Source organism: Poecilia latipinna, unplaced genomic scaffold (assembly GCF_001443285.1).
Source record: "Poecilia latipinna isolate Pla-1442-1.1 unplaced genomic scaffold, P_latipinna-1.0 Scaffold198, whole genome shotgun sequence".
In the NCBI taxonomy this organism is placed as follows: domain Eukaryota; kingdom Metazoa; phylum Chordata; class Actinopteri; order Cyprinodontiformes; family Poeciliidae; genus Poecilia; species Poecilia latipinna.
The window spans coordinates 566,666-592,479 of record NW_015112814.1 but is presented as its reverse complement, the minus strand read 5'-3'; the positions used below and the strand labels follow the sequence as shown (position 1 = coordinate 592,479).

Genomic DNA, 25,814 nt, shown 5'->3' with positions numbered 1-25,814 from the left:
GCATCAGGCAGCCTCTGTTTCCTCTGCAGCAGAGCAGTTATGGAGACAGAGACGGAGCACCTGCCCTCATGCCTGAGCGCTGTTCCCAGCAGCTTGCTAATGTCAACCTGCCTGATACGCGCAGCAGGGTGGGGGCTCCAAGACAGCAGCAATTTTCCGCTGCATGCGAATGAGACTGGAGAGCAATCTGCCGGCCTAAGAGCCTCATAATCAGCACATCATTATCAGTAGGGGTTGGAACATGAGGTGCAAGTAGGTTGAGGAGAGAGGAAATAAAAGGAGAGAGCGGGGAATGGCACCAAATGAGCTCCTGTTGACATTGAGAAGTTGGAAGACGCTGGGGTGGGAGGGACATTTGAGTAAAAGGACATCTGAACAATCTCACAGCGTGGAGGTAAGAAGAGAATACCGCCCCTGTTTACACATGAGAAGCAACGGCAGACTTTATTTAGCTTGTGGTAGCTCAGATGTTCCCTGTTAGTCTGCGTTACTGCTGGTCTTTTAACTCGCAGGATCTAATGGCAGACGTACAGATACGCTGTGACAGCTCTTTGAAGCTTACCTTCCCCGCATGCATTTTTCAGCGAGTTCAAAAGGAGCAAGGACAACAAAGCTGGTATCACAGCTCGCATGTACCCTCGCCTGTATTTCCGAAGTGCCCAGGATTTTCTGTGTACTCAAACATGCCTTTAATCCTTTTGTCTGATGAGAGAAGAAACATTTTAGGGGTGGGGGGAGCAGTGTTTCGCAGTCCTTCTTGATCTCAGGCTGCTTCCTGAATCACATCCGATTGCTCAGGTGCACTCTGTCTACCCTGGTTTGTGCAGCTTATGACATAGAGCCACATTGAACGGCAACCAACGCAAAAATAAATGTATTTACATGACAGAAATAGCACTGACTTTTGGAGCCCGTGTGACCCAGTTCATGATTTCTTCAACACTAGGCAGGAGGGGGGGGCAACAAACGTGTTTGGACAGATTTAGTTGTCATCAGGTTGTTTTTGTAATCCAGGCTTTTTGGTTTTAGTGTGTCAACAATCAATCACAGCTGTCCAAATGGATGTTTTCTTCTACTTTCTACCACGTGGTGGCAATAGTGCACAGAGCTCTCGGGCTTGACATTACTTGTCTCAGATTGTGCGTGGCTGACACAGTCTATATGGTGCTCAATTCATAAAAGGGGGGTTGTATTGTAAATTGTCTCTTTAAATCCCAAAAAGAAAAAAAGAAAATGTATTTGACCAGGTTCACCAGCGCGCGCGCTCACACACCAGAGAGAGCTAAAGGCATTGAATTTGTCACTGTTTTATTACTTAGACTTTCGCCCTCAGCTCCATATGAAAACAAACTGTTATCTGTCAAACTTTTGGCCGGCATATCGCTTCTCCTCATCTCTCTTTTTTTTCGTGAATTATATTTCTGCTATTAATCTAGAGTTTATTCAGGGCAGTAGAGACATGATGTCGATACCCGGTCTCAAATACTTGACAGCCGGGCAAATTCAATTGGACTGACTCCGCCTTGCTCATGCGGGACTTGTCCGTAGGATTTTTTTTCCTCCCTTTCTTTCTTTTTTTCTTTTTTTCTTTTCTTTTTTTTGTCATTCCTCCGCGTGCCAGTCTGCGTGCCCCGCGCTCTCCGGCGGACTCTGTTCTCCACGCTCCCCTCCGGTCACTCACCCCCCATCAGCACCGAAGAGCATTCTGACGCACAGGACCAGTGGCAGCAGCGGCGGCAGACGGAACAGGAGCAGCAGGAGGAGCAGCAGCAGCAGCAGCAGTCAGGACACTTTTAAGGGGAGTCTGTGGCAATCACCGAGCAACATGTTCCCGGCGGGGAGACGGGAAATCCGCAGCTGGGGCTCGACGGTACCGCCGCGGAGCATGTTTGGACCTGGGCTGGATGGACAGGTGTGGATGTCCTTTTGGATTCTGCTCTTGTCGACTTGTATCCCAAGCGCTCAGGCTCAAGGTAAGATCCATAACTCAGTTTTATTGTACTTATAGAAAAACAATAAAAGTGTGATAAAAACGAATTAATACAACGCGACTATTATGAGGCACATAAAAACAGCCCACAAACTATATTTGGCTTTAGAAATGCTGTATGAAAGCTCAGGTCAGGAATAAAAGAAAGAAAGAAAAAAAAAAGGTAAATATGGATTTAAAGTGAAATTAAGTGTCAGTTGTGCGCATAGTGTCACAAAACCACAACCTGAGGGAGAAAAAGACCTTTTATTGTTAAAATTACTGTTGTCATCGCAAGCAGTTTGGGTTGTTTCTGCATCTCTCCAAATGCATGCATTCAGATCTATTCGGTATTTGCATATTCCAGATTGGCTACTTTACTGCATCTTAAAAACCATTTGGATTATTTCACTGGTCCCCTTGACCTGTTGTGAAATATGTGAACGAGTTCTCTGGTGATGGAAAGCTCTGACAGTTTCACTGCTGCTGCAGATTAAGCTGCCCCTCTTTTGACTCCCCCTTTAAATATTCTAGCAGAGATCATTAACTTGCATGGTTATGACTACAGTGTGGAAACATTAAAAGGGAGCAGTTGTTTCGGGATTCTGAAGCACTGGTTCACTGGAGAATGTGTCTTGCAGAATCCATAAATCACAGCGAGCTGGTTCCATTTAATGTCCAGCTCGCCCAGAGACATGAACAACACTAATCATACGGTTACTATGGAACTGTGACTCCTTGCTTGTCATTTATCAGCTGCTAACTCTTTGGCCAGTGAGAACCTAATGAGATCTGCTAAATAAAGGCAGAAAGCCGTGGAGAACAAGTATGACCTGCCGTCATATTTCATGAGTGGAAAAACTGTAACTGCTGGTTGTCACGAGAAGTGAAGGTAAGTTAACGCAGGAATAAGCGCAGTTTGTGGAAATGCTGAAACACAAATCTTCCTTTCTGCTTCGTCCCAATCTATTTCAGTAACTTCCTATTTGGTTCTCCTTTGCAATGCCAGGGCCTTTACTGATGAAGTAAAAAAAATATGTCTTCGACGCACCAGACTATCAAGCATTTCTTGGAGGTCCCAGGAAAAAGAAAAAAAAAATGTCTTCTTCAGATATTGATTCATTTGAGAGGTGCCTTCTCTATGCATTTCCCATTTCACAATCGCACTGCTCGGTACACCGGAGTGCTAAAAGCAGCATAATCCCTGCACTTGTTTGCCTTTGAACAACTTACGTTGCTCTAAAGTGCTCCCAACCTTATCTGAGAAGAGTCTCTGGTGTCTCTTATTATGCAAGGCACAGTTCCTCTAGCTGTTATTAGCATCCCTTTCTCAAGCCAACAAGCCTGAAGTATGTGTGTGTGGATGTATTGAGCGCCACCGGGCTACTTCACTGGGATTTTACCTTTCCTCCTTGAAACAGAACCATTTTTTATCCCTGCAGTTCCTATTCTGTTCTTGTGAGCATTTCTGGTTGTGCATTAGCATTGGTGAGAGGTCCAATCCTTTCGTCTGTGTCCTCTTTCATTTGAGAAGGGCCTCCTCTATGATGCATTGTCTATACTGTTCGGTCTTCGATGGGGATGCTGTTGTACCCGTTGCAGACAGGGTTGGGGGGGTGGTCCTCTCAGCATCCAAAGACACCTTGTTCCTCTGAAGTAGAACACAGCTCTTATCCTCAAGGGGGGATCTTTGTTTGCAAATGAGCGGCATAAAAGCAGTGTCTGTACAGAAAGTTAGAGATGCTGTAGTTATTCCCTGAGAGACAAAGACCTCTGAGGATGACAGAAATTAGGCGGCACATAGCCACCTCCAGGGAACAGGTGCGATGTAGCCGCTTGTTTTTCAGCAGGTTCATATTGAGACACCTGCTGTTTTTAATACAGATGGCTCTTCGATTGCACAAGAGGATATGTGGCTGATCCACAGGAGGAACCTTTCTGCTGGTTTTACTCAACAAGCCATTTTAAGACTCATGCAGATCCCGTAATCAAAATGCCTGGTAAATAAATGTGAGGTTCTGCTTTTATTTTTCTCTTAGCTGCCTTTGTGTTGTCTCTTTTTCTCTCTCTTCCTCAATAAGACTGTAGAGATTGATGTGTGTTTGTGAGTGACTGTGTGTCTGCTTGCATTTTTGTTGTGTGTAAAAGTGTGTGTGTGCACAGTTGCCTGTGCTTATGTTCCTGTCTATTGAGCTTTAATCTAGATAGCAGCATTGACATTCTGCCAACCGACAGCTGCTATAATTTTCTGGACGTACGTTATTATGCAGCTTGACAGCTGTCAGCCATTTCCAAATCTTTAAATCTTATGATAATCCTCAGTGCTTACACACAAAAAAAAAACATTTGTTTAAAACACTCTGAATCTGTGTGTGATTAAAGCTGCCTGCTCTAATGCGGGCCTGCACATCATAATTCATCCCCATTGGTGACACACAAGCAAGCACATGCACTTGCAGGCGCATCCACAGATAGATAGAAAAATCAATATGTACAAGATTACACAAAACAAGTATATTACAGTTTTAATAGAATTACAGATGTCCTTTCCTATAAAGACTGCTGGCAAACCTGTTAACCTCCACCTGCATGCGCAACTGTAAAAGAAATTTAATATGTTAATACTCTAGTAGATCTGCATATTCGCACTAAGGTCACATACTTTTAGTGCTAAATCTGCTGTAACTGTGTTGTCCGTAACAAACGGTGACAGGAATATTCATTTAACTTTAAAACTGGGCAAGTGCTGACACAGAGAAGTGGAGGTGTTACACGTGTTTTAACAATGTCATGTCACAGCTATTCTCTGTGCATTTATATTTACGTATAAATAGTTTGGTAGAAGGCCGTTAACTAAACATGTTGCCAGAGAGAGAGAGAGAGAGAACAGCTGGTGAAAAATGTGACTTTTTCTTTGCAATATGGCTCTTGCCTGAAAAAGCCCCAGAAGTGACTCACCTAGCATCAGGAGTTTCTCTTTCCAGATTCTGACAAGTTTTACTTGTTAATCTGGAGCGTTTTAAACGAAGGCAACTGGACTCATCTTGGTAGAAGTCCAGTTGCCTTCATTTAAAACTCAATTTTAATCATGTCCTGGATGACTGAAAGTCTACACCAGGGTTTATCCAAACTTGGTATTCAAGGAACGGTATCCTGCATGTTCTTTCTCTGGTTCAACACACCTGAATCAAACTCCGACTCACGAGCCGGCCTCTCCAGAACATTGACATGCTGAGGAGGCATTCACTGCCAGTGATTTTAACCAGGGAAGGAACTTAAACATGTAGGATACCATTCCCTGAAGACTGACTTTGGACACCCCTGATTAGTCCAGTTTTTTTCTTGAATGCATCATATAAGTGCACCTGCTAATGAAACCCCTAACCTCCAAGTGACTGTATAAGGACTCATACGATTTCTACAGGGAGCTTGTTCTCGACTTTAGCATGTTTTCTCTATACCTTTAATGTTTACAGTATTGAAAAAAACTGACATAAAACTTTTGGTCAACGTTTCTTTCTTTATCATCACCGTGGTTGAGGAAAAAACTTATAATGCCGACTCTTTGCTTTCTTTTTAAAGTTAAAGCGAAGCTAAATATATAATTTCACACTTAAGTTCCGCCAATTAACATTCTGCATATGTTCAGGTTTAAAATAATTCTATAGTCATTCAGTATGGGAGCGTATTGAAACAAAATGGTTGTGCCAAGTATTCTCAACAGAAATATATGTACCACTAACATCCCTTTTATACACTGTTATTTTTTATTTTGATACATGTACAAACAGAAAACTTAGGTTAGTGTTTTGACAGTTGCTGTCTATTATTTTGCATATGACAAAGACATTAGCAATTCATTATTAAATTCTGTTCCATTAACAAAGAGCAGAATGTCCACACTAATACCAAATTACTTAACGATTAATCATCAGTTCGTAAGGTGATGAAATGATTGTGTTAATGTAATCTTGTCTACTAATCCTAACTTGGTACTGTGCAAGTGTTGTGTTGAACTGTTTTTGTGCCAGAGATATACCTGTTGCCTATTTTGACACGCTTATGTATCAGTGTTCAGTAAAACTGAGTTATGTTCACCGGAGAGAAATCGTCAACTTAATAACTTTATTTCTGTGTAATATGGTTTATGTCAAGAAGATCTATCTTCTCTTTCAACCTTAATTTCCCTTTCCCTACTTAATTAAGAAAATCACACCCATTTCATTATACTGCCACCACCATGTTTCACTGTGGCAGTGGTTGAATACAACGTAATCTACTGTGTTAGTTGTCCGTTATATATTTGGGTGATATGTATATTCACTCAGCCACGAGTAGTTGGCTAGATACAGAGAAATAATGACATCTCTACGGAAACTGGAATTCTATTTTTTTTTTCTAATCTGATGAGCTTTGACAACTCCACACATCCCATCACAGTACTGTGCGAGTGCCGTACTCCAAAGCCATCATACATCAGCTATACTTTGTTCATATTTATGACATAGTTTCGTATTTCAGTGCTCAGTAAAATGCAGTCAGTGAAGCATATTCGCCAGAGAGAGAACAGCCGCTAAAAATTTGGACTTAAATGCTTGTTTTCTTTGCAATATGGCTCATGCCAGGAAAGCCCAGCAAGTGGTTTGCCCAGCCTCAGGTGAAATGGTGTCAGCTTCCCTATCAGACTCCCTATGTGTCTTCTGTGGCTGCCTCCCATATTTGGTTGGTTGGCTGAGATTTTTTTTTCCTCTCTCCTTCCTTTTGCTGCCAAATGCTGTCTACACATGTTTATTCATGCTGCCACAGGAAACCTTATCCTGCAAGAGGCAACATCTCACAGCTCAAGTAAGAAAAAGTCTGCTCGCTGGCAGTAGCAATTAAAGAAAATTAATGAAAAAGCCAACATTCTTTTTTGTAACACTGTCTTTCCTTTTGTTTGGAAAATCTAAATGCTCCGAAAGGTTTTTAGGAGTGACAAATGATTGCAATCAACCTCATTGTGCAAGAACAAAAGAGCTGTTTTGATGTCAGTGTTCCTTTTTTTAGCTTCAGGAAGTCTTTAATTGGCTCAGTTGAGCAGTAAAACTGTGTTTATAGTTCATAATGCAAATGTAATCAAAATTAACTGCAGGGTTTTGGCATTCTCCCTTTGCTTAGTAATTGCCATTTGCCCAAAAGGCAGTGGTAATAGCTGTTTGCACAGGGCAACGAGTCCTATCACGTCTGCGGATTTGGGTAACTATTGCTAAAATCCTTGCTTACTCTGAAGAACGCACTTTTTTCTTTTTTTCTTTTTTTTTGATCTGTTGATATTAGGCATCATTTAAACATTTGTTGTGAGTTGTTTGTTGAAGTTGTCGCAAAAGAATGGTAAAAGCATAGGAAACAACAAAATCAGGCTATTCAGACAGATTCCTTATACCTGTAGAGAGCAGCATTGGTGTACGAAGTCAAAAAATACCGTTCAAAAAAGGCCCCCCCAGATTTTTTTTTTTTTTTTTTTTTTCAGTAATAACAACATTGATTGTCAAGCAATTTCTTCTTTTGGGGCCGATTTTAATCACATAGCCCGCGAGTGGTTTTGTTTCCATATCTACTTGTTTACTGATGAGACTGAGGGGGAGAGGCGCTGCAGGGGGGAACAGGGAAATTCTTCACATATTAATTCTCCTGGCTAAACGTCTAATCAATCCAACGCAGGGCTTGGAGGCACCTCAGCTATCAAGAAATAAAAAATGTCTCAGAAGAGGCCTTGAGCTGAGCTAGAAACTGAAAGCAGAAAATGACCTTGGACACCGCATGGAGGGGAATGTGAAGTGTGGTACTATTTGTTTGTTTTGTCTGATATAATTTTGACCAGGGAGCAGAGATGCTTTGCATGCTTCTCTTTGTAACGGCCTCCTTAAAATGAGGCACTTGAAGAGCCCTCACAAATGGTGTCATTAGTTCCATCGGCGCGAGTGAGGGATTCGACTCAAACCGCGTATTCTCGGAAACGTACATGTGTCTTCGAGCCTCCGAGCTGTTGCATGTAAACATTTAAGAACACAAAGGCAACTCAAGGAAAGCTGTGTTGAGAAACAATGCCTTTTACAGCATAATGTGCCCACTGAATCTCCGCTCACATCCAGCATGCGCCTCCTGGGGACTGCTGAGTGTATTCTTGTGTTGTGACTAAAATGGCAAAAGGCACAAGGAGAGGAGGAATGGAGGAACCGCTTCGATACCATGGTGGTATTGGTAGGAGCAGAGTTTTTATGTTTTTATTTTGTTTGTTTGTTTTTCCCTGTCTATGTCCTAATGAAAACAGCTGGTCATAGAAATCCTGTTTACTTTGAACAATGAGGTGAATAAATTCACATCTTGACATTCTAGTCTATTCTTGCCCTGACCTCAAACCAAGACACAGTGACAACATGACTAGACACACCTATATTTTTATAAACACAAAGAAGGTTTAGGAATGGATCTCAACCTAGCATAAGTACTATTGCTGGTTTCGAGGCTAGGCTGTCTTTAGACTGTCATCCCTCTATTGTATATCTTTGTTTTGTGCTAATAAAATTTAACAACCTAAAAAAAATCTAAATTGGAAAACTTTCAAGAACTCCTAATTCACAGTAAACTAAAGTGGGTGACAGTGAAGCAAGAATCAAGGAGCGAACCGAGAAGGGAGTGCTGCCTATTTTGAACGAGTCATAAAAATTGCCAGAGTGAATACACTTTTTTTTTTTTTTTTTCCTATAGCTATAGTGTTGAATTTTGGCAGGAAAACCTCAAACTTTCTTACCAAGAATTCCAGCATTCCAATTATTTTTTTTTCCAAATTAAAATTCAGAAATTTCAGCTTCTGAGTGCAGAGAAGGAATAGTAAATCTGCATCTGTCAACCAATTAGACAGTTAATTAGAAAAAAAAAGATGTTTGCAATCTTCTACTGTGGTATTGTTGTAAAACATCTGTTATCACAGTGCTACTTGGAAGCCTCTTTGGTATTTGCAACAAAAAGTTTGAAAATAACTTATTTAAACCACATTTTACTTTTCAGCTCTTGTTTGCAACTTTTTGTAGAGGTTAGCCAGTTTGAGACATAGGTGATTCCAAACTGAGACATGTTTTTTTTTTTTTTTTTTACAGGCAAATTCTTGTATGCAAATGTGCAAAGCTGAGCTAGCGGTCCTGCTCAGATTGTGCTTGGCAGCAGGCCCACCAGACCCTCTGGTGGGGAGCTGGCAAAATGCCTCTCACTGCATCTCAATACCTTGTGCTCTGTATTGATTACAGCTTGAACCGCCTCTCTTTCCCCCATTGTCTTGCTCTTGGACACATGGGATTTGATATCATGTTTGATTTCTGTTTCCAAGCACCTGCTGTCTTCATCTTCATCATCCACATAGTTTAGATCTTGCTCTCAGGGGCCCCCCACTGCTGTCACAGTTTGACACTCCACCATTGCCACAAACAAACGTGCAACAGCGATACCAGCAGATATCAGCGTGGATGTTAAAAGCATTGAGTGAGATACACCTACAGAAATCCATACCAATCGTCTCATCCGGGGATCTTTGGTTTGTTGTTAAGGCGTGCGTATGCAGCAGAGTGGAGCCGGTCGTCATTGAGGCTCGGCAGCACTTTGTGTGGTCGCATAAGCTTTGATTGCTGTCCTTGCCCATAACATCTGCCGTGTATCAGTCAAGAAATGCGATGATAATGTGGGCTGACAGCAGAAGTGTCGGCTCCTTCTTTATGGCTCGATGTCAAATTTGGATCCTTGGCCCCACGTGAAAGTGCTTCAGGTTGGCTACTAAGAGCACACGGCTGGATTCAACCTCAACAAAGGCTGGTTTGCTTTTCAAACATGAGCCTATTCAGGATTTATGTTTCTTGTCTTTTATGCTGTTTTCACTTTCAGGCTGTCATTGCAATATTTTTTTTTTCTTATTGCAATAAATGAGAAAATAATTTAGTCTGTATTGAATGATTAGAATGTAAGCTACATTGTATAAATAAATGAAATACTGAATATGTAAAGGTTGCAAAAAAAATAAAAAAAGAAAAAGTATGTTTGACCAGTGCAATTAAACAAATTATGCAAGCATACCGTACATACAAAAATGAATAGGCATTCCACAGTCTGTTGAAATGATTAAATTGGAAAAGCAGCGCTCATTCTTGTATCTGCAAGCAGCAGTCATAAACATTTACTCCTGGAGAGCCAGTGTGTGACAAAGAAGCATAAATTTGCCAATATGCAAGTCAAACCCCTTCGTGTTTTTTTTTTTTTTTTTTTTTTTTTTTTTGCCTTAAATGATTTCAGAGCAGTTTGGGTGAACAACCCAGAGGTTGAATGAGAAGTGTATGGCACACTGCACCTCTGAGAGCAGCCAACACTGACTGGGATGAAAGAGACCCTGCGCAGACAGATTTGCCTACTTATTCAAATTTCAAAGACAGCCTGAAAGAGGAACGCAATGAAACTTCCTTTATTGCTCTAATGCATGCTAACAAATGCACAAACATGCGCGCAGCAGCAGCGTGCACAGCTCCTAATGCACATGCACGTTTTCTTATTCCGACGCGCACGTTGGCACAAATAGAAGTAGATTGTTTCATTATTGCTAAATGAAACTTTCTCAAACCAGCGTTTGAAAGAAACACTGTAATTTCACATGAATTGGCAAAATCAGAATCAGCTTTTTCAGCATGAATCATCTGTTCATGTCCTGATGGCCCTCTGTGCAAAACAGTTTCCAATTTAACCTAACTCCCTCTGCCACATCGCAGTCATTGCCAACTGCAGCGAGGTGAAGTAGAAAGGGGAACAAAAAAGAGAAATTAATATTGTTAGGGATGTCGATGGTGGGCCCTGGGCGGGATATTGATGGAGGAAAGAAAGAAGAGCACTGCAACACTGGGGCAGGGATTGCTGTGGCGTACAGTAGCACAAATCCTAAATTCTGTGCTGATCCAATGGTAGCTAGGAAACAGCTGACAGTAAAATGGGGGGATCAAAGGGATTAGTGTGCCCAGTTTGAGCTGAAACAGTAACCCTTGCACTTCTATGACTGCCAGCTTTTTTTCTACATGCATTTCCTTTTATTTCAGATGTTTGTTTTTTGTGGAAAAAGGGGGAAAACAGGAGGTGTAGACAAAAAAAGAAAATGAACAAGTTAAAACAAAACTGGCACATTTAAACCATGTATGCAGATTAATATCCATACCATTGTCTAGAGAAGAAAAAGCTCACTTATTTGATGTTATTTGTTGCCTGTAAATTAAAATCAAATAATATTAAAAAATAATGATAACAACTTAAGTGTCAAATTTGGTGGTGACTATTATGTTATAAGGTGCATTGCTGCAGGAGGGACTGGTGCACTTCAGATAATGGATGGCATAATGAGGAAAGAAAATGTGTAAATGTTAAAGTATCTCCAAACATCATCCAGGAAGTTAAAGCTTGGGCACAAAGCTTAAATGGACAACTGGCCTCGGGGTAAACCCAAATTAGTGAGTGGTTTAAGACAAGAAAATGAATGTTCTGTCATGGCTTTTACAAAAGCCTCTTTTCGGTCCAATAGAAAATGTGTGGGCAAAGTGTATTTGTGTGTGAGCAAGACTGTCTTCAAATCTGACATCAGTTCTCAAAGGAGCAATGGTCCAAATTTTCCAGCAAGCCATTTTGAGAAGCTTGTGGAAGGACAATCAAAATATTTGTCCCAAGTCATACATTTTAAAAGTAACTTAAAATAAATACTAGTGAAATGCACACAGGCTTCTGACCTGGAATGAGGTAAAAATTATTTTATTTTGTGATTGTTTTGCCAGTAGAACAGTAAATGCTATGATTCTAATTTTTACACTTTTTTTTTTCACTCAAACAAAATATGTTTAATTTGTATCCACGGCAAGTTTATTTACTGTGGAAAACGCGCAATGGCACCACCAAAAAACTCCACCCTGACTTCCCAAAATTGCCATTGCCGCCACGCAAGCAAACAAGACAAAACAAAGACATGGCATCTGAAGGAAGAGGATGCACCTGTCACATGCAATCAGGGCTGCCTTTTGTGATCTGAGTGAGATTTCCTGTCACAGGGGCTCGAGACGCAGCCTGTTTAATTCTGCAGGGGGCTCCCATGTCCCAGATGCCTCGGTCACTGTCTCCTCTTGTCACAGAGCCCGAGTTAAGTAACAAAACAAACGAGCCCAGGCGTCCCCTGTTAGGGACATGTACCGTTGTGCACTGGGAGGCCTGCTGACAACGATGGTCTCCCTGAGGTCTCCAGATGGAAGGTACGGCGGACATGTGAAGACACTCTAGGCTGACAGAGCTTTACTCCAGAGATGAAAGCCAATTTGGATCTACATCACATGTGACATACAGGAGATATTATAGTTCAATCTGATTTGCGATGCCAGAATTCATCAAAAGTGTAACACCAAAAAGCGCTTGCTCCTCAGCAGATGTGGACATGTTAAAGCTTGTGGTGCCGTTCCAGAAACCTCCGGCTGCTTCCCATCATCACTCTCCTCGAAAGTCTTTCACAGCGCTTGTCAAACTATTTCACTTTGGATATGAGCCTGTGTAATTCCCCCAGTTCCACGAAAGATAATGTTTAAGCACATCTGTTGTAACAGTGGGCATGCTCTTTAAGCCTGCAGGGACTGCTGAAATTGGAGTCATATCTGTTTAATGAAGTTGCTCTGGTCAATGTTTAATTTCGTGAATTTCAATTAAAAGGCCCCATTTCCATTTCTGTGATCACTCAAGGGGTTGTCGTGATGAGATTTAAAGAGGGAAATGTGTAAAGGAATGACCAGTCAGAAATGTGTTCTTTGAGTGCTTTGTACATTGATCTATTAGTACATTGATAATGAATATTTAGCTTCCATAATGAGAGAAGAGGTTCCTCTTTACAGGTAGAGAAACAATGAATCTTATAAAAAATATGATTGGGTTCAGAGTCTATCAGAGGATTAGAGAAAGTATGCAGATCTTGGGAATAGGCCTACTCTCTCAGGAACTCCAATTTTTACTTTTTCATTCTACTTCGGGGGCTTCTCCATTCAGTACCTCTCTATTAGAGAGGAATTGTGACAAAGAAGAAAAGATGAATGACAATGGGGGAAAGAACGCCAAAAGCCTTCTTACACCCAGCCTGCAGAGCTGGCACATGTAAACTCTGAGGGGTGGCAGTGTTTAAAAGCTGTAATCACACCGCTGCTTCGTTCCCATTCTGCATCATTGAAAGCTTGTTTTATTAATGCTGTCCAGAGTGAAGTATGGCAGGGTTTGCTTTGTGTTCTTGATTTAAAGTGGGGTGAAGCAGAAACAATGGGCATGAAAAAAACATGGAAGGCTGTGAGATGCAGCCCACTTCCATTACCCTGAAAGGTGACAGCAACCGGAACGCAACGCAAAGAAGTGGATGGGTACCAGGCCTTAAGCATGAAAACCCCATGGTTTAGTTCTAGATGTGCTGGGAGTCTTAGAAAAATAGTCTTCCTCGGTTTAATTCAGGGAAGGTGTTATGTTAGTTGTCTTTGAATTTACTAGAATTAGTTCACAAAGTCGTTTATGTGACACATACAAGCCAATAAAGCCAACAGATAGCATCTTTGAGCAAGATGGTGAAGTTACTGTGAGTCTGTTGCCTAATTGCTCTCATTAGCAGTTCACATTGACATAAGTTATTCTGCACAATTAACCCGGCGCCACCGAGATGTTACGAGGGAAAATATTACACTGGGTCAAGGGAACAAAAAAAGGTTGTAATTAATTCTTAGTTAATTTAATTATTTCATATTTCATAGGCTGGTACAATGTTTTTTTTTTTTTTTTTTGCTTTCCTCAAGGGACACCAGTGACTTTTTCAACTGCGTGTCTCGTAGAAATGAGGAAGTGCCCGCGGTTGATGGAAATCAGGAGCCATTGTTGTTTGACAGAAGGCACCTTTGCAGTGATTGCCTGTGTTATTAATTTGTGCGATGAGAGGAGGCAGGCTTCTCCGGCCTGTGATGGTTACCCGCCGCATTAAAGAACTGCTGCTATGAATGACACTCAGGACTAATGAATATGAATACATTTATAAAAATAGGCACAGGCTCCCCTCTCAGCGCAGATTGGGAGTGACAGCCACATTGACTGGGCATGCTTGATGAGAGAGGGAGCCGGTGCCCCTGGAGATGCAGCATGTTGTAGGCATCAGACATGTAACCATCTCACACACACACACACACACACACGCACAGAAACATTGCGATTGTTCATAGGCTAATGTTACGGTATGATTGCATTCAAGAAGGGTCCGGCATTAAGAAAATAAATAAATATATAAAGAGATCTCATTACCCTATTAACTTACTGGGCACTATGTTTGTTTATCAAAAGAATGCGTCTGCCATACTAATCTGTCAACTGTCACCGTATCCATCAAAACTAATTCCATCTATTTTGTGGAGGATATCACTCCAAAAAGATCATTAAATGCTATCTGTGGAATATCGAACAGATGGGAGGGTTGAAAGAGGATTTATTTTAATTTGGAAAATCCACAGGTGTTCAATTGTTAGCGAATGATTTATGCCGCACAAACACATTTACATTGCTTGTCAGCCAACTTATAGATTGTTTCCTGTGGAAGCAAAGTGCTGTAATTTATTGTCATTAACATACAATTCATTCTGTTGAGGCTGACTTTGGGGACATGAAGATGCATTAATTTATCTCTGCGCTAACAGTTTGGTATTTAAGAACAGTCATTACCTTACGTGGCTATTAATAATGAACCACTGTTGACTGAATGGCTTTTATCGCACTGCCTATGTCTACAAGAACAAGGAATAATTTTGCTTTAGCTTACTTAATAACAACATTCACTTGAACCATTTACAGAAATTTAGATTAAAAAGTGAATGTCTTCTTTAGTTCCATTTTCTGCACCCTTCTACGGTTTCTGGAAAAAATAAAATAAAATCACATTACAGCAACACACTTCAGTGCTAGCACAAAATTACATTACTGAAAATGACACATGGTTTCCAAACCAGCTTGCAATTAAAATCTTAAAAGTACAGCATGCATAGGCTTTTAGTCCCCCTAAGTCAATATTTTGTAGTCATTACTTTCGCTTCAGCTGCAGCTGCAAGTCTTTTGTGGCGTTTCCTCGCTTTACACATCATTAAACTAAACTTTTTTTTTTTTTTTTTTTTCTCGTTCGGCTCTGAAAAAGCCAAATGAGACACAGATTAAATTACACACAGGGGAGTTTTGTTTATTTATGAAGGTAATTGATCGTACAGAAAATTATTTGGGGGTATTAGAGTAAAAGTGGTAATGCTTGGCATACTCTTCAGATTTTTTGTTGTGCACAATGTTAAGCCACCGTTTCCCGATTCTCTTTTACTCTGTGTTGGTCAGTCATGTAAAATCTCAAAGGAAATACGTTACAAAGTTTGTGGCTCAAATGTGAATTCAAGGGAAAGGAATACTGTTGCAAGGCCGTTTATTTTTTCATCACCTCACCCAAAACATTTTCCCGTTTCTCCTTTCAAACTTGCGTCACGGAGTGCTCAAAAGGATTTCTTCCACTGAGTTTGTCCTTTACCAAATGGAAAAAAGAACATGCTAATATCTTCATCTGTTTTCCTCTGCGTGTGACGATCCTAATTGATTAATTGAAGATCTGATTAGCTGCAGATTAATAATTCAAGATGTTATTTGCCATGCTGTTAAGCTCAGGTGCAGGAGCGTGACTGGCTGAGCCCCCACCTCGCTTTCAGATTTTCCAGCAGAGTTGCCATCCTTGTTTTCTGAAACACAGGCAGAACCGATCCCTCAAAGTTCTGTGAAGGACTTTGATTGAGATAAGTGGAATATTCATTGCCTCTGACAGGCATAACCTTGGTGAAGTGTTCTCTGGCAGCCACTTGAGGAGCGTGGCAGACAGCATGCTCTGGACGTTGGGCACGACTTGCACCATGGTGCTAACCTTGAGCCAGGTTCCTGTAGAGCTGTGGCTTTGCATTTAAGGCGCATAGAGAATCCATTGAGGAGCTGACTTAACTAGGTTAGACAGCTCTAATGGATTCAAGCCATCAGACTTTGCTAATTAATGGCAGAAGCAACCTTGAAAGCAGTAGACAAAAGTGTATTAATCTTGCTAAGTAGTGTGTGCAGTGATAGTCAATTGGTTTTCACCTTAAAACAACAATTATTTTGTCAAATTTAAAGTTGACAACAAAAACAAAACGCTATCTTTGAGTGTTTACTGCAGGTTTGTTTATTTCACTGACTTTTCTTTTTAAGCTGAATTCCTATGTTTATGTCATACTGAATGTTTGTGTTTTCTTTTAGCATTTCTTTGTATAAATTAAACAAGACATAAAACAACAACAACAACAACAAAAAAATAGCTGTCAGCCTGTACCTCTTGTGCAACAGAGCCCCAGGGATTCTGTTTGATTTCCTCCTGATTCAGCATCACTGCCATTTCGTCCTGAAGGTAGTTCAGTGCGAGCTGTTCCTGGGGGTTAGGGGGCAATTCGGCATTATTGAATAATAAATAAACAGAAATGTGTTTCAGCCAAAGCTGATCCCTGTTGTTTCTTCCCCCCCCCCCCCACCCACTCACTTTCCTGAGCGGACAGAGAGCAGCTGGAGCCTTGTATTCTCTGTAATGGCCTGTATATATGCAGGGTTTCATATTTCAATCACTGCCACGGCAGTTGAAATTGGTGCTTTAAGATTAAGTTGAAATTGGAAAGTGACTATCGTGTCTGCATGAGGAAACACATTTGAATTTGAGTAGAAAAGGTGCTCGGTGTTGCATCTGGACGGCAAAAGAAGTAGTTCTTTGGAGCAGACTTTACCTCCGAGCCATAAATGCTGTGGGGCTCTTCGAGCTCCAGTCAACTGATTCTTTTGTGAGAAGCAACGTTGGAGACATCGAATGGAAGCATTTCACAATAGAGCCGTCGTCAGTGATTCAAAAATTTTATACATTAATGAGATATAAATGATGCATTGGTTGGATAGATCTGCAATCAGATTATTAAATGTCACTGGAGCGTTCATTCATGCTAATGAAGTTTGTAATAATTAATATTTTGCATTTGACTTTAAGAAGTCAAATGTGTGAAAATGTGTCTTCACTTCTTTTTCAGTTTCTTGTTAAAGGTCCAGTGCTGTGAAAAAAAGGTATTTTCTCCCTTACACATACACACTTTTCAGATCATCAAGTAATTTCAGAAAAAGAAAGTGATAAACGGCCTAAAACAACCTGGCCCTCGTAAGCTAACAACTGGTTATGCCACTCTATGGCTGCAACTCACTTAAAAACTTTTTTTTTTTTTCAATGCCAAAACTACTAGTTAGCAAAAAGAACACAAAAGCCCATCTCACTTTTGCCAAATGGGGTAATTTTTGGAAGGCATGGGTCTAACACTACCACAGAAACAAAACATCATGCTGACAAGCAAGCATGGTGGTGGTAGTGGGATGGTCAGGGCTGCTTTATCCCTGCAGGACCGGAACAATTTTCTGTAACTGATGGAACCATTAATTCTGCTCTCTGCCAAAAAAAAATCTCAAAAGAGACTGAATGGCCATCTGGTTTTAGCTTTAGCTTCAGTGAACTTCGGTGATGTAGCACAACGATCGAAACCACACCAGTCGGTCCACATCTGAATGTTTTAAAAAAAGAAATGAAAGCCTCAAGTGCCCTAGTCAAAGTCCAGAATTAATTGCAAATGAGATTATATAGCATGACCTGTGGTACTGGCTTGAAAACCATCCAATGTAGCTCAATTAAAACAGTTTCTGGCCTCCTCCATAGTGATTTGAAAGACTCATTGCCAGTTATAGCAAATGTTAGATGACTGCTGTTGCTGCCAAATGTTAAGCAACCAGTTATTAGGTTTAGGGGGCAATTATTTTTTGCGCAGAGCAAATTTTTTTTTTTTTTTTTTTTTTTTCATATATATAAAAAGAAATCATTATTTGGAGAGAACATTTTGTATGTATTTGTATGTCTTCATCAGACTTATGTTTGTCTGACACTGAAATTTGTTTGATTCTGAACATGCAAGTGCGACAAAAATGCAACAACAGATGGAATATGTAAGCAGGCAAACATATTATCACAGCACTGTTTTACCTATCGGCTCTTGCGGTCACCTACTTCTCTTGGTCACACAGTCCCGCTCTCTCTCTTTGCTACATTAACTGAATATTCATTATGTGGCTAATGGTGGCGCCTTTGAAGAGAAATGATCATATTTAATTTTCTCGCCAGAGAAGGAACAGAGTCAGTGAGAGGCGAGTGAAGGAGAAAAGCGTATGAGAAAGATAAAAAGGGAGGGAGTGAGAAAATTACATCAAGCCATGAATGGAGCAGCACTGGGGCATGGAGTTTATGGACAGGCAGCGATGGGGCAGATAGAAGGAGATGAGATGAGTCTACAGATTACAATAAGATTATATCAGTCTATCTTCTGATAGTATTGATTGACCTGCACCTGTAACTCTTTTGTCTGTCAATGCAAACACAGCGGAGGAGGATGTGGGGGGTGGTTGTTCTTCTCTCATCCACAGATGCCTTCCTGATTTGGAAAAATGTTTTTTTCTCTCTCTCTCTCTTTGATAGAAAGTATCCATTTATGAAAAAGACAAAAAAAAAAGAAAAAAAAAAGAAAAAACAATGAGTGGCTGCAATGGTATTTCTTTGCTCTAGCAGCTGAAGTCCCTGACTGTGTTTATTGCTTTATCGATTACCATCACAAGGCAGTAATTTGCCAGGACTTGCAGGGACATGATTAAAGATCCGCTAGCGATGCACGGTGGCTCTGGTTGTTGCTGGGGTGTCATCTTGATGAACACGTGCTGACATGCAGCGTACATATGCAGACACTGACACAGTCGTAAGGGGGTGTGTGGGGTGCGTTGCTGTCCCAGACATCAATGGCTTTAAATCTCCTGAGCTAACCTTTTAATGCTCTCAGATCCTTAAGGCTGGCTGGATAATTGATTGTGTTTGGTCTAATGGGATTAAGAAGCACTAGAGGCCTTGAGTTGGACACAGTGACAGCAATGGCACCGATGGTGGTGCATTGGAAGATGGTAGGTCGATGTAAAAAGTGTGAAAAAGTGGGCAATGGATTGAGAAAGAAGTGTTTGTGTGAAAAAGAGAAAGATTTGTGAGTGAGAGGATAAAAAAAGGGTGAAAAGATAGCTTTGGGTCTGCTTCTCAGTCCATTCCTAATTAGCTGTATGAGAAAACCAGAGAGCTGATGGTATCCCCAAGTGAAAAGCTTGTTAGCGTAAGAGATGCTATCTGCCGGCTATTGGTTTTGGCTATGTTTTGCTCACTTGGTGAGTCACAGTGCCCGTGGTGTGCAGCACGATGAAATCGGTAGAGACGAGAGCCAAGGTGGGAAGATCCATCCCCCCCTTATTACTCAGGACAGAGACTGTCCCAACCTGACATTTCTGCAACCGCTGTGCGTTTGCTTTGTCACTCTCGCCACAGCTTGTTTGAAAGTGTCAATCTTCCAGATTCCCTTTTTCTTTCCCCCCTGGATTATTTTTTTTTTTACCTTCTTTCCTCTTTTGGAATGAGATAAAAGCAAAAGTTTGTGTGGGAGAATAGTGAGTTATGATTCTGCAGTTAGTATTTTTATTTTTTTCCCCTGTAAATTTTACTGACTTCTTCATGCCCAGTATACTGCAGCTGTGTGTCGGGAATCCTTAGTCTCCAAGCACAGAGCTGTTTCCATCAATGCCAGTTTTTATTTATTTATTTATTTTTTTTTTTTACGTTGCTCCTTTTTCAACTCTGCTGTATACAGCCAGGCAGTAACTCATAGCATAGAGGTTAACAGGGTCTGTCATTGCTGGATTGCTGGCTCTATTCACAAGTCCAGCCAGCCAGATTATGCCACAGATCCAGGTTTTGTCTCGGGTGAATAGAGGCTGTGGCAGCCCACCGGCCCTTTATACTGGGCCACGTTTTCACTTGGGATCGGAATATGCCAGGTCAGGATAAATGTTGCCATTTTGCCAGCTTCCTCTGGCAAGAGTAGCGAAGCTAAAATGTGTCATTGTGAATATGTTTATGTGTGAAACTGTGATGGTACAAGTGTCAGTTAATGAAAGACAAAGGGAGTAGAGCGAGCATAGCACAGAACAGCAGGAGGGCAAAGGAAAAAAAAGGCAGATGATTAATCTGGTGTGTGTAGAGGAGGCTGTGTGTGTCTGATTACACTCTGGTAGAAACCTGAGAGAGAGAGTAAGGCACTATGCCTAACATAGAAAATCGTGCTGCATATTTGCAAGGTTGAGAAAATGTGTCACTCTGACCTGGCTGTCTATTGTTGTCGATGAGATGACAGGTGAGGGGTTGCTATGGTTACCTCAAGTGGGGCTCGGGTTGAAATTAGGGATTTTTTTTTTTTCTTTTCCTTTTGGTACGACGGCCTCACAATTTCACAGTTCAAACTTTTTTCATGCCTCACATGTCCCACTTTTGTTTAGGTGATGAGTGATATTATAGCACCTTATGGGTGCAGCAGGTGTTACTATTAGGTGAGTGCCAGTTGGTGCACATAGTGGGTGTTAGAAAGAGCTATCACTTAGCCCCTTTTCTCGATCTGTGGAGACTTCCCAGAGAGCAGTGTGTCCTTACAAGGGCCAGATGCTGCCTCGGTGTGCTCGGCTTCCATCTTTTCCACTCTTCCCTCATTCCCAACCCCACATCAAAGACGTGCAGCCCGTTTTCCCCAACAGCTCTAAATCTCTTTAATTCCATCATCTGTTGCCCATTGAGGGCTGCAATTTAGGCTTTCACAGAATTTTAGTATGCTATTAAAAAATCTTTAGGGTTGGTGGCCAAGCCCTGTAGCAGTGAGCAGGGCAGTCAGCAGAATGTGGTTCTCTCGCTAACCTCTGGATTAGTGTCCCTGGGGAAACATTTAACCATAAAGACAAGTCTTGAAGACGTAGATAATTCAAAACATATATGACTTCAGGATGTACTTTTTGATCTAATATTTTGTTGTAATGTGAATGTTTTCACCATTTAGGCAGCTTTTGCTTTGAGAATTGTAACATCCGTAGCTCCATGAGCTCAATCAGCACTTTATAAAGTGCAGTTTGTCAGGTTTGAAACACTTTTCCGTTTCCCGAATTGGATCCCGGTTTGGCCTCAGAATTGTTTTATTTGTGTTTGTCATAGATTGAACAAGGTGCCTGAAATATTCATATAGACATTATAATGTTATGCAGTTGATTCATCTGAAGGATCCTCTACTGGAGGAGTGTCGATACACTCATTTTCATTTTAGATCATATCATGATCATGGATGCCCTTAAAGGGCCAGTTGTGGGGAAATGTATTGATGAAGCTACTCATTAACTGCTGAAATATTATACTGGTAGAATGTGCTGTAAAAAAAGGGATGAACATGTTTAGTAACAACACTGAAGTAGGCCGTGGAGTCATGCTGTATTGTCGTCTATGCTAAATTATGACCCCGCAATCTAAATGTTGCAGCTGAATTAGATCAGCCATTATATTTTATCTTTTCCTGTTGTCCAATTTTGGTGAACCTGTGTGACCTGCAGCCTCAGTTTTCTGTTCCTGAAAACTGAACAAGAGTAGCAGCTGGTCTGGTCTTGTTCTGGTGTAGCCCATCAAAACTTTTATATTTATACGTGCCTTTATGTGTGTAGTTTTCTTCAAATTCACCATTACGTTTTCATCAAATGTTACATTGTTATATGACTTTTCTAGTGCTTCGATGGAAAGCTGCACTCTTTCACGAAACAGTGAAAGAAAAATACTTTGCAAACTAACTCTCAGTATAATGTCTAGGAGTTGTTTATATTATTTCAGCAGGAGTTCTCTAGAGTATTCCAAAGTTGTTTATGCTCACAATCAAGGGTCTCCTGGGGTCAGGTTTTACTGACTTACTCCAACTAATGGGGAGTTGGTTAAAGCACTGTTGGCCTTCTGGCAGCTGTAGAAAGCCTCTCTCCTCCTCCAAGCTGAGAAAGGGGGGCACGTCCTTTGCACACCTGACGTTGACTCTAAGAATGATTGACCTGTCTTAATCACTGGTGTGCCTTTGCAGAAGCTGAGTGTCCCTGCTTGGAGCAAATCTAACTTGTTCCTCCACACTACTGTCCTCCGCACATTCTGATTTGCACTGAATGTCAAGAGGACTTCCGTCAGCTTTCACTGCTATTACTAGCTAAATCAAATTAATACTAAGGGTAACACATATCTTTTAGACTCTAAGTCTTGTTTGTTCTAAAAAAAAAATGAAAATGCTGTGTAAGCCGCACACAACAGCTGATGACTTGCAGTTCGGTCAGTGTGACAAAAATGAGAGATCATTGTCCCTGACATGCACAGCATGACACAGGTTCTCTCGAAGATTACTGCCGCCATCTGAGATACTATTGTGGACGATGTTCTTTCAAGGAGACAAACTTTAATGTTTTCATCCTGGAGAGATGAGAGGTCTATTCCAACTAGTCTAGCATATTAAAAGGGTTGTTTACTTTTGATAAAAGGGAATCTTCATTCAGCTGTTTGATGAGATTATTATCAGTAAATAGTCCCTGTTTGTCTGTTTACTCTAGATTCTCACTGGCAATGCGGTTCTCCCATCTGGAAGTGTTTTTTTTTTTCTTTTGTTTGTTTGCTTTTTTTTTTTACCCAGTATCTTGCAGACAAAGATAAACAGTAGTGTTGTTTGCTGACAGACCAATGTCAACACGTGTGATGTCACTGATATCCATTGTAACAAACAAAATTGCTAAACAATGATATGGGATTAGTTCTCTGACAATCAGGGACAACCCAAGGGTAGCACAGAGATATGAGCCTGGAGTAGGGCTTTAGTTTCGCACATCTCTGCAACAGCTGTCTCTCCACATGTCAGCAACAGAACAAATCTAATCCAAGGCCTCGTTGCCCATTAAACACAAAGCGATTTTGACGGAGAACAGCAACATGACCCCCCACTAGCAGATGAAATGCTAGGTACTGGATTATTTGTGGTGTGGCAGATCATCCCCAACCCTTTCACCCACCCAGTCAGCCACAGAGGTGGATTAGAGGTTTGCTAATCTGACTATGTGTGGTGACACATGTCAACCATTGGATGTCTGCTGTTGGATGCTTTGGGGGTAAGAACAGACATGACTGTATAATCCAGGATACACAGTGTTGGAGTTTTATTTTACTCAATTTTAACACCAATTAATCACACATACACACATTGCAGACACAACTGTTCTGGGCTTTGTAGGCTTCCTTGTTATTACTAAACAAACATTTCCTCAACCGCTAAAAACCACCCAGGGATTCTTGTCACATTTTTCTATGGGCAAACCCTTATTTTCATTTTGGTGCAGCCAATGGCACTGTGTAACCTTTTCCTTCACTTCTCCCCGTCTTCTTCTCCTCCTCATCACCGCGTCAATCATCAAAATTCTGTCACTCTGGATATGTCCATGTTGTCTCAGAGACAGAGCTAAGATCCAGACAGAAGTCAGAGACGGAGGCACACCACCACTTCATTTCCTACTCTCTTGGAACTGTAACACTCTTTTTTTTTTTTTTCTTTCCCAAATTTTAGTTTTTCCTTTCTACATTTTTTTTTTCTCCACTGATCTAATTTGCAATATTTCCACATGTTAGATGAAGCCTGTACATGCGGAACAGAGTACACATGGCCAGGGAATTGAGAAGTGCAAATAATTCCCTCATGTGGAAAGGCTGCAATTAACTGGGGATGTCAGCCTTTGTAAAATATAATTGAGTTCAGGACGAAATGAACGTCTCTAATCCGGCCAACAGAGCACTGTCAATCAGTGTTCTTCGCATCCCCAAAAAAGTAAGTGTCATGCTTGTTTATGTCTGTCTGTATAGTGAGGTTATGGACACTGTTTAGACGGCTGCCTCTGTTCAGTGTGTGGGTGACTGAGTGACATTGCATGCCTGGTGAGAGTGGGATGTTGCTCTGTAGAAAAAAAAACACTGGACTTCTGTTTTCTCTTGCAGAGTTGTGATAAAATTGTGCGCTCAGGCATGAAGTCTGACACCTGTGTGATTGGAGAAATATTTTCTCCATTATTGAGCTTAAATCGCCCCTTGTGGCGCGCGGAAGGGTGTTGGTAGGAAATACATCTATTAGCATGGCATGGCTTCACCTCAATTCTAAGGGTCAAATAACACTAACATCCTCTTCTTAGTCAGAGGTCAGCCTACATTTTTTCAGGTTTTTCAGTTTTTATTTTTTATTGTTTTTTTTTTTATCACTCTTTAAGTGACACTAACAATCTTCAAGAAACCGCACTGGAAATGTCAACCACTTAACAACATTCAGATATTTCTTGGTATGACATAAAAACTGTGTTGACCTTAAACCGTAGATAAATGAATCCACTTAGGGAGTACATATTATGTTCTCTATAATTCATTTCCACCTGTCATTCTTGCTGCTGTGTCCACTTTGGTTTTGCTGCTGTGGCCCTTCCTCTAATCAACCCTCTTACAAAGACACTTTAGAGCCAAGAAACTTATTGGGTGCCAAAGTGTCACTCAGAAAGTCATTTGTCTGGTGTGTGTCAATCTGTTTAGTTTTTGTGTTTCTGATAATTGCCTTTCAAGAACCTCCTTAGCAACCCCTTTGCCCTCCCAACAGACTGCCTGCAATGGATTAATTACAGGGAGCTTGACAAATGGTTGCCTACAGTTGTTGTGGCTTTGTAAAGTCTCTTGACTAATCAGCAGAAGACAGCGCCATGGTCACTCAACGCGACCTCATCACCAGAGCAACACTATAGCTGTGACTGAATGGCCCCAAGTCAAAGATTAATTGTGCTGAACCCTCAGTGGCATGGACTAACTGACGGCTGTGTTGTTCTTGTTGATAAAGGCGGTGTTTCTTCACTGGCACCTGTAAATTTAGTGTGAATAAGAACAAATATGTTTTCCCCATTGCCTTTATCTACAAACAAACAAACAAAAAATATATTCCGGTGGAATCTATTCAGGATTGATTGGACCTCGCTATAGAGGTTTACCATAAATTTCTGAATTTGTCAAGTTCTGTGTTCCTTTGAAATTACAAACGAGTTGTATGCAAAATAGGGATGTACTGATGCAGTCAAAGCTATCAGAATAGGGTCCCAATCAAGGCATTTTGAAATAATTAGTGGAATAACTTAAAAAAAGCTAATGAACTACAAGTAAGTCTATATGAATCAAAGTGTAGAACAAGGGGCTGGCTTTTACCTGGCTATAATGATATTGGTAGTGAAAGATAAATGACTCCTGCACTTCCCAGTCTGTCTGCCTTATGTGACTCAAGTGAAGATTGTTAAGGCAATTTGCCAAAAAGTAGATTATTTTGAAAGGGCAAAATAACCACTGGCCATATATTTTCCTTTGTAGATTTGCATAAAAATGTAGCATGCAGGAAGAGGACTATGTGTTAAAGACTATGTGTTTGGACAGCTACATCTTTAGTAATCTTCAAGTGAGTTAACCTTGTGTTTGAGCAGCTTGTTAATGCTGACCTGCATGGAATCCAGATGGAACTAAATATCTGTTGCTGCCTGGAAGAAAGCATTATTTCAAATAGCACATGATACTCAGACCAGAAACATCATTTTCTGATCACCGACTTCTCCTGTGTATGTATTAGTCCTTTTCCCAATTGCCTGCAGCTTCATTTTGAAAATTTCTGTATGAAACTTTCTATATCCCTAAAGTGCTAGAAGACAGCCAATGTGATCAATGCATTGATGCTTCTAAATGTGCCTTTGTGAA

The 25,814-nt window shown here is 40.9% G+C and overlaps 1 protein-coding gene across 3 annotated transcripts in view; it reads left to right on the top strand.

Annotated features, from left to right (window-relative positions):
• Positions 1 to 1,167: 1,167 nt before the first annotated feature.
• Positions 1,168 to 25,814, top strand: part of LOC106946627 (protein sidekick-2-like) — a 63,608-nt gene continuing 38,961 nt past the window's right edge. The window contains exons 1-2 of one of the 3 annotated variants that reach the window (XM_015031079.1): positions 1,168 to 1,973; positions 6,776 to 6,814. In XM_015031079.1, coding sequence (XP_014886565.1) covers positions 1,826 to 1,973; positions 6,776 to 6,814 — 187 coding nt within the window. In that variant the 5' untranslated portion in view covers positions 1,168 to 1,825. The remainder of the gene's footprint in view (positions 1,974 to 6,775; positions 6,815 to 25,814) is intronic. The other 2 variants (XM_015031081.1, XM_015031080.1) reach the window with 2 other exon arrangements.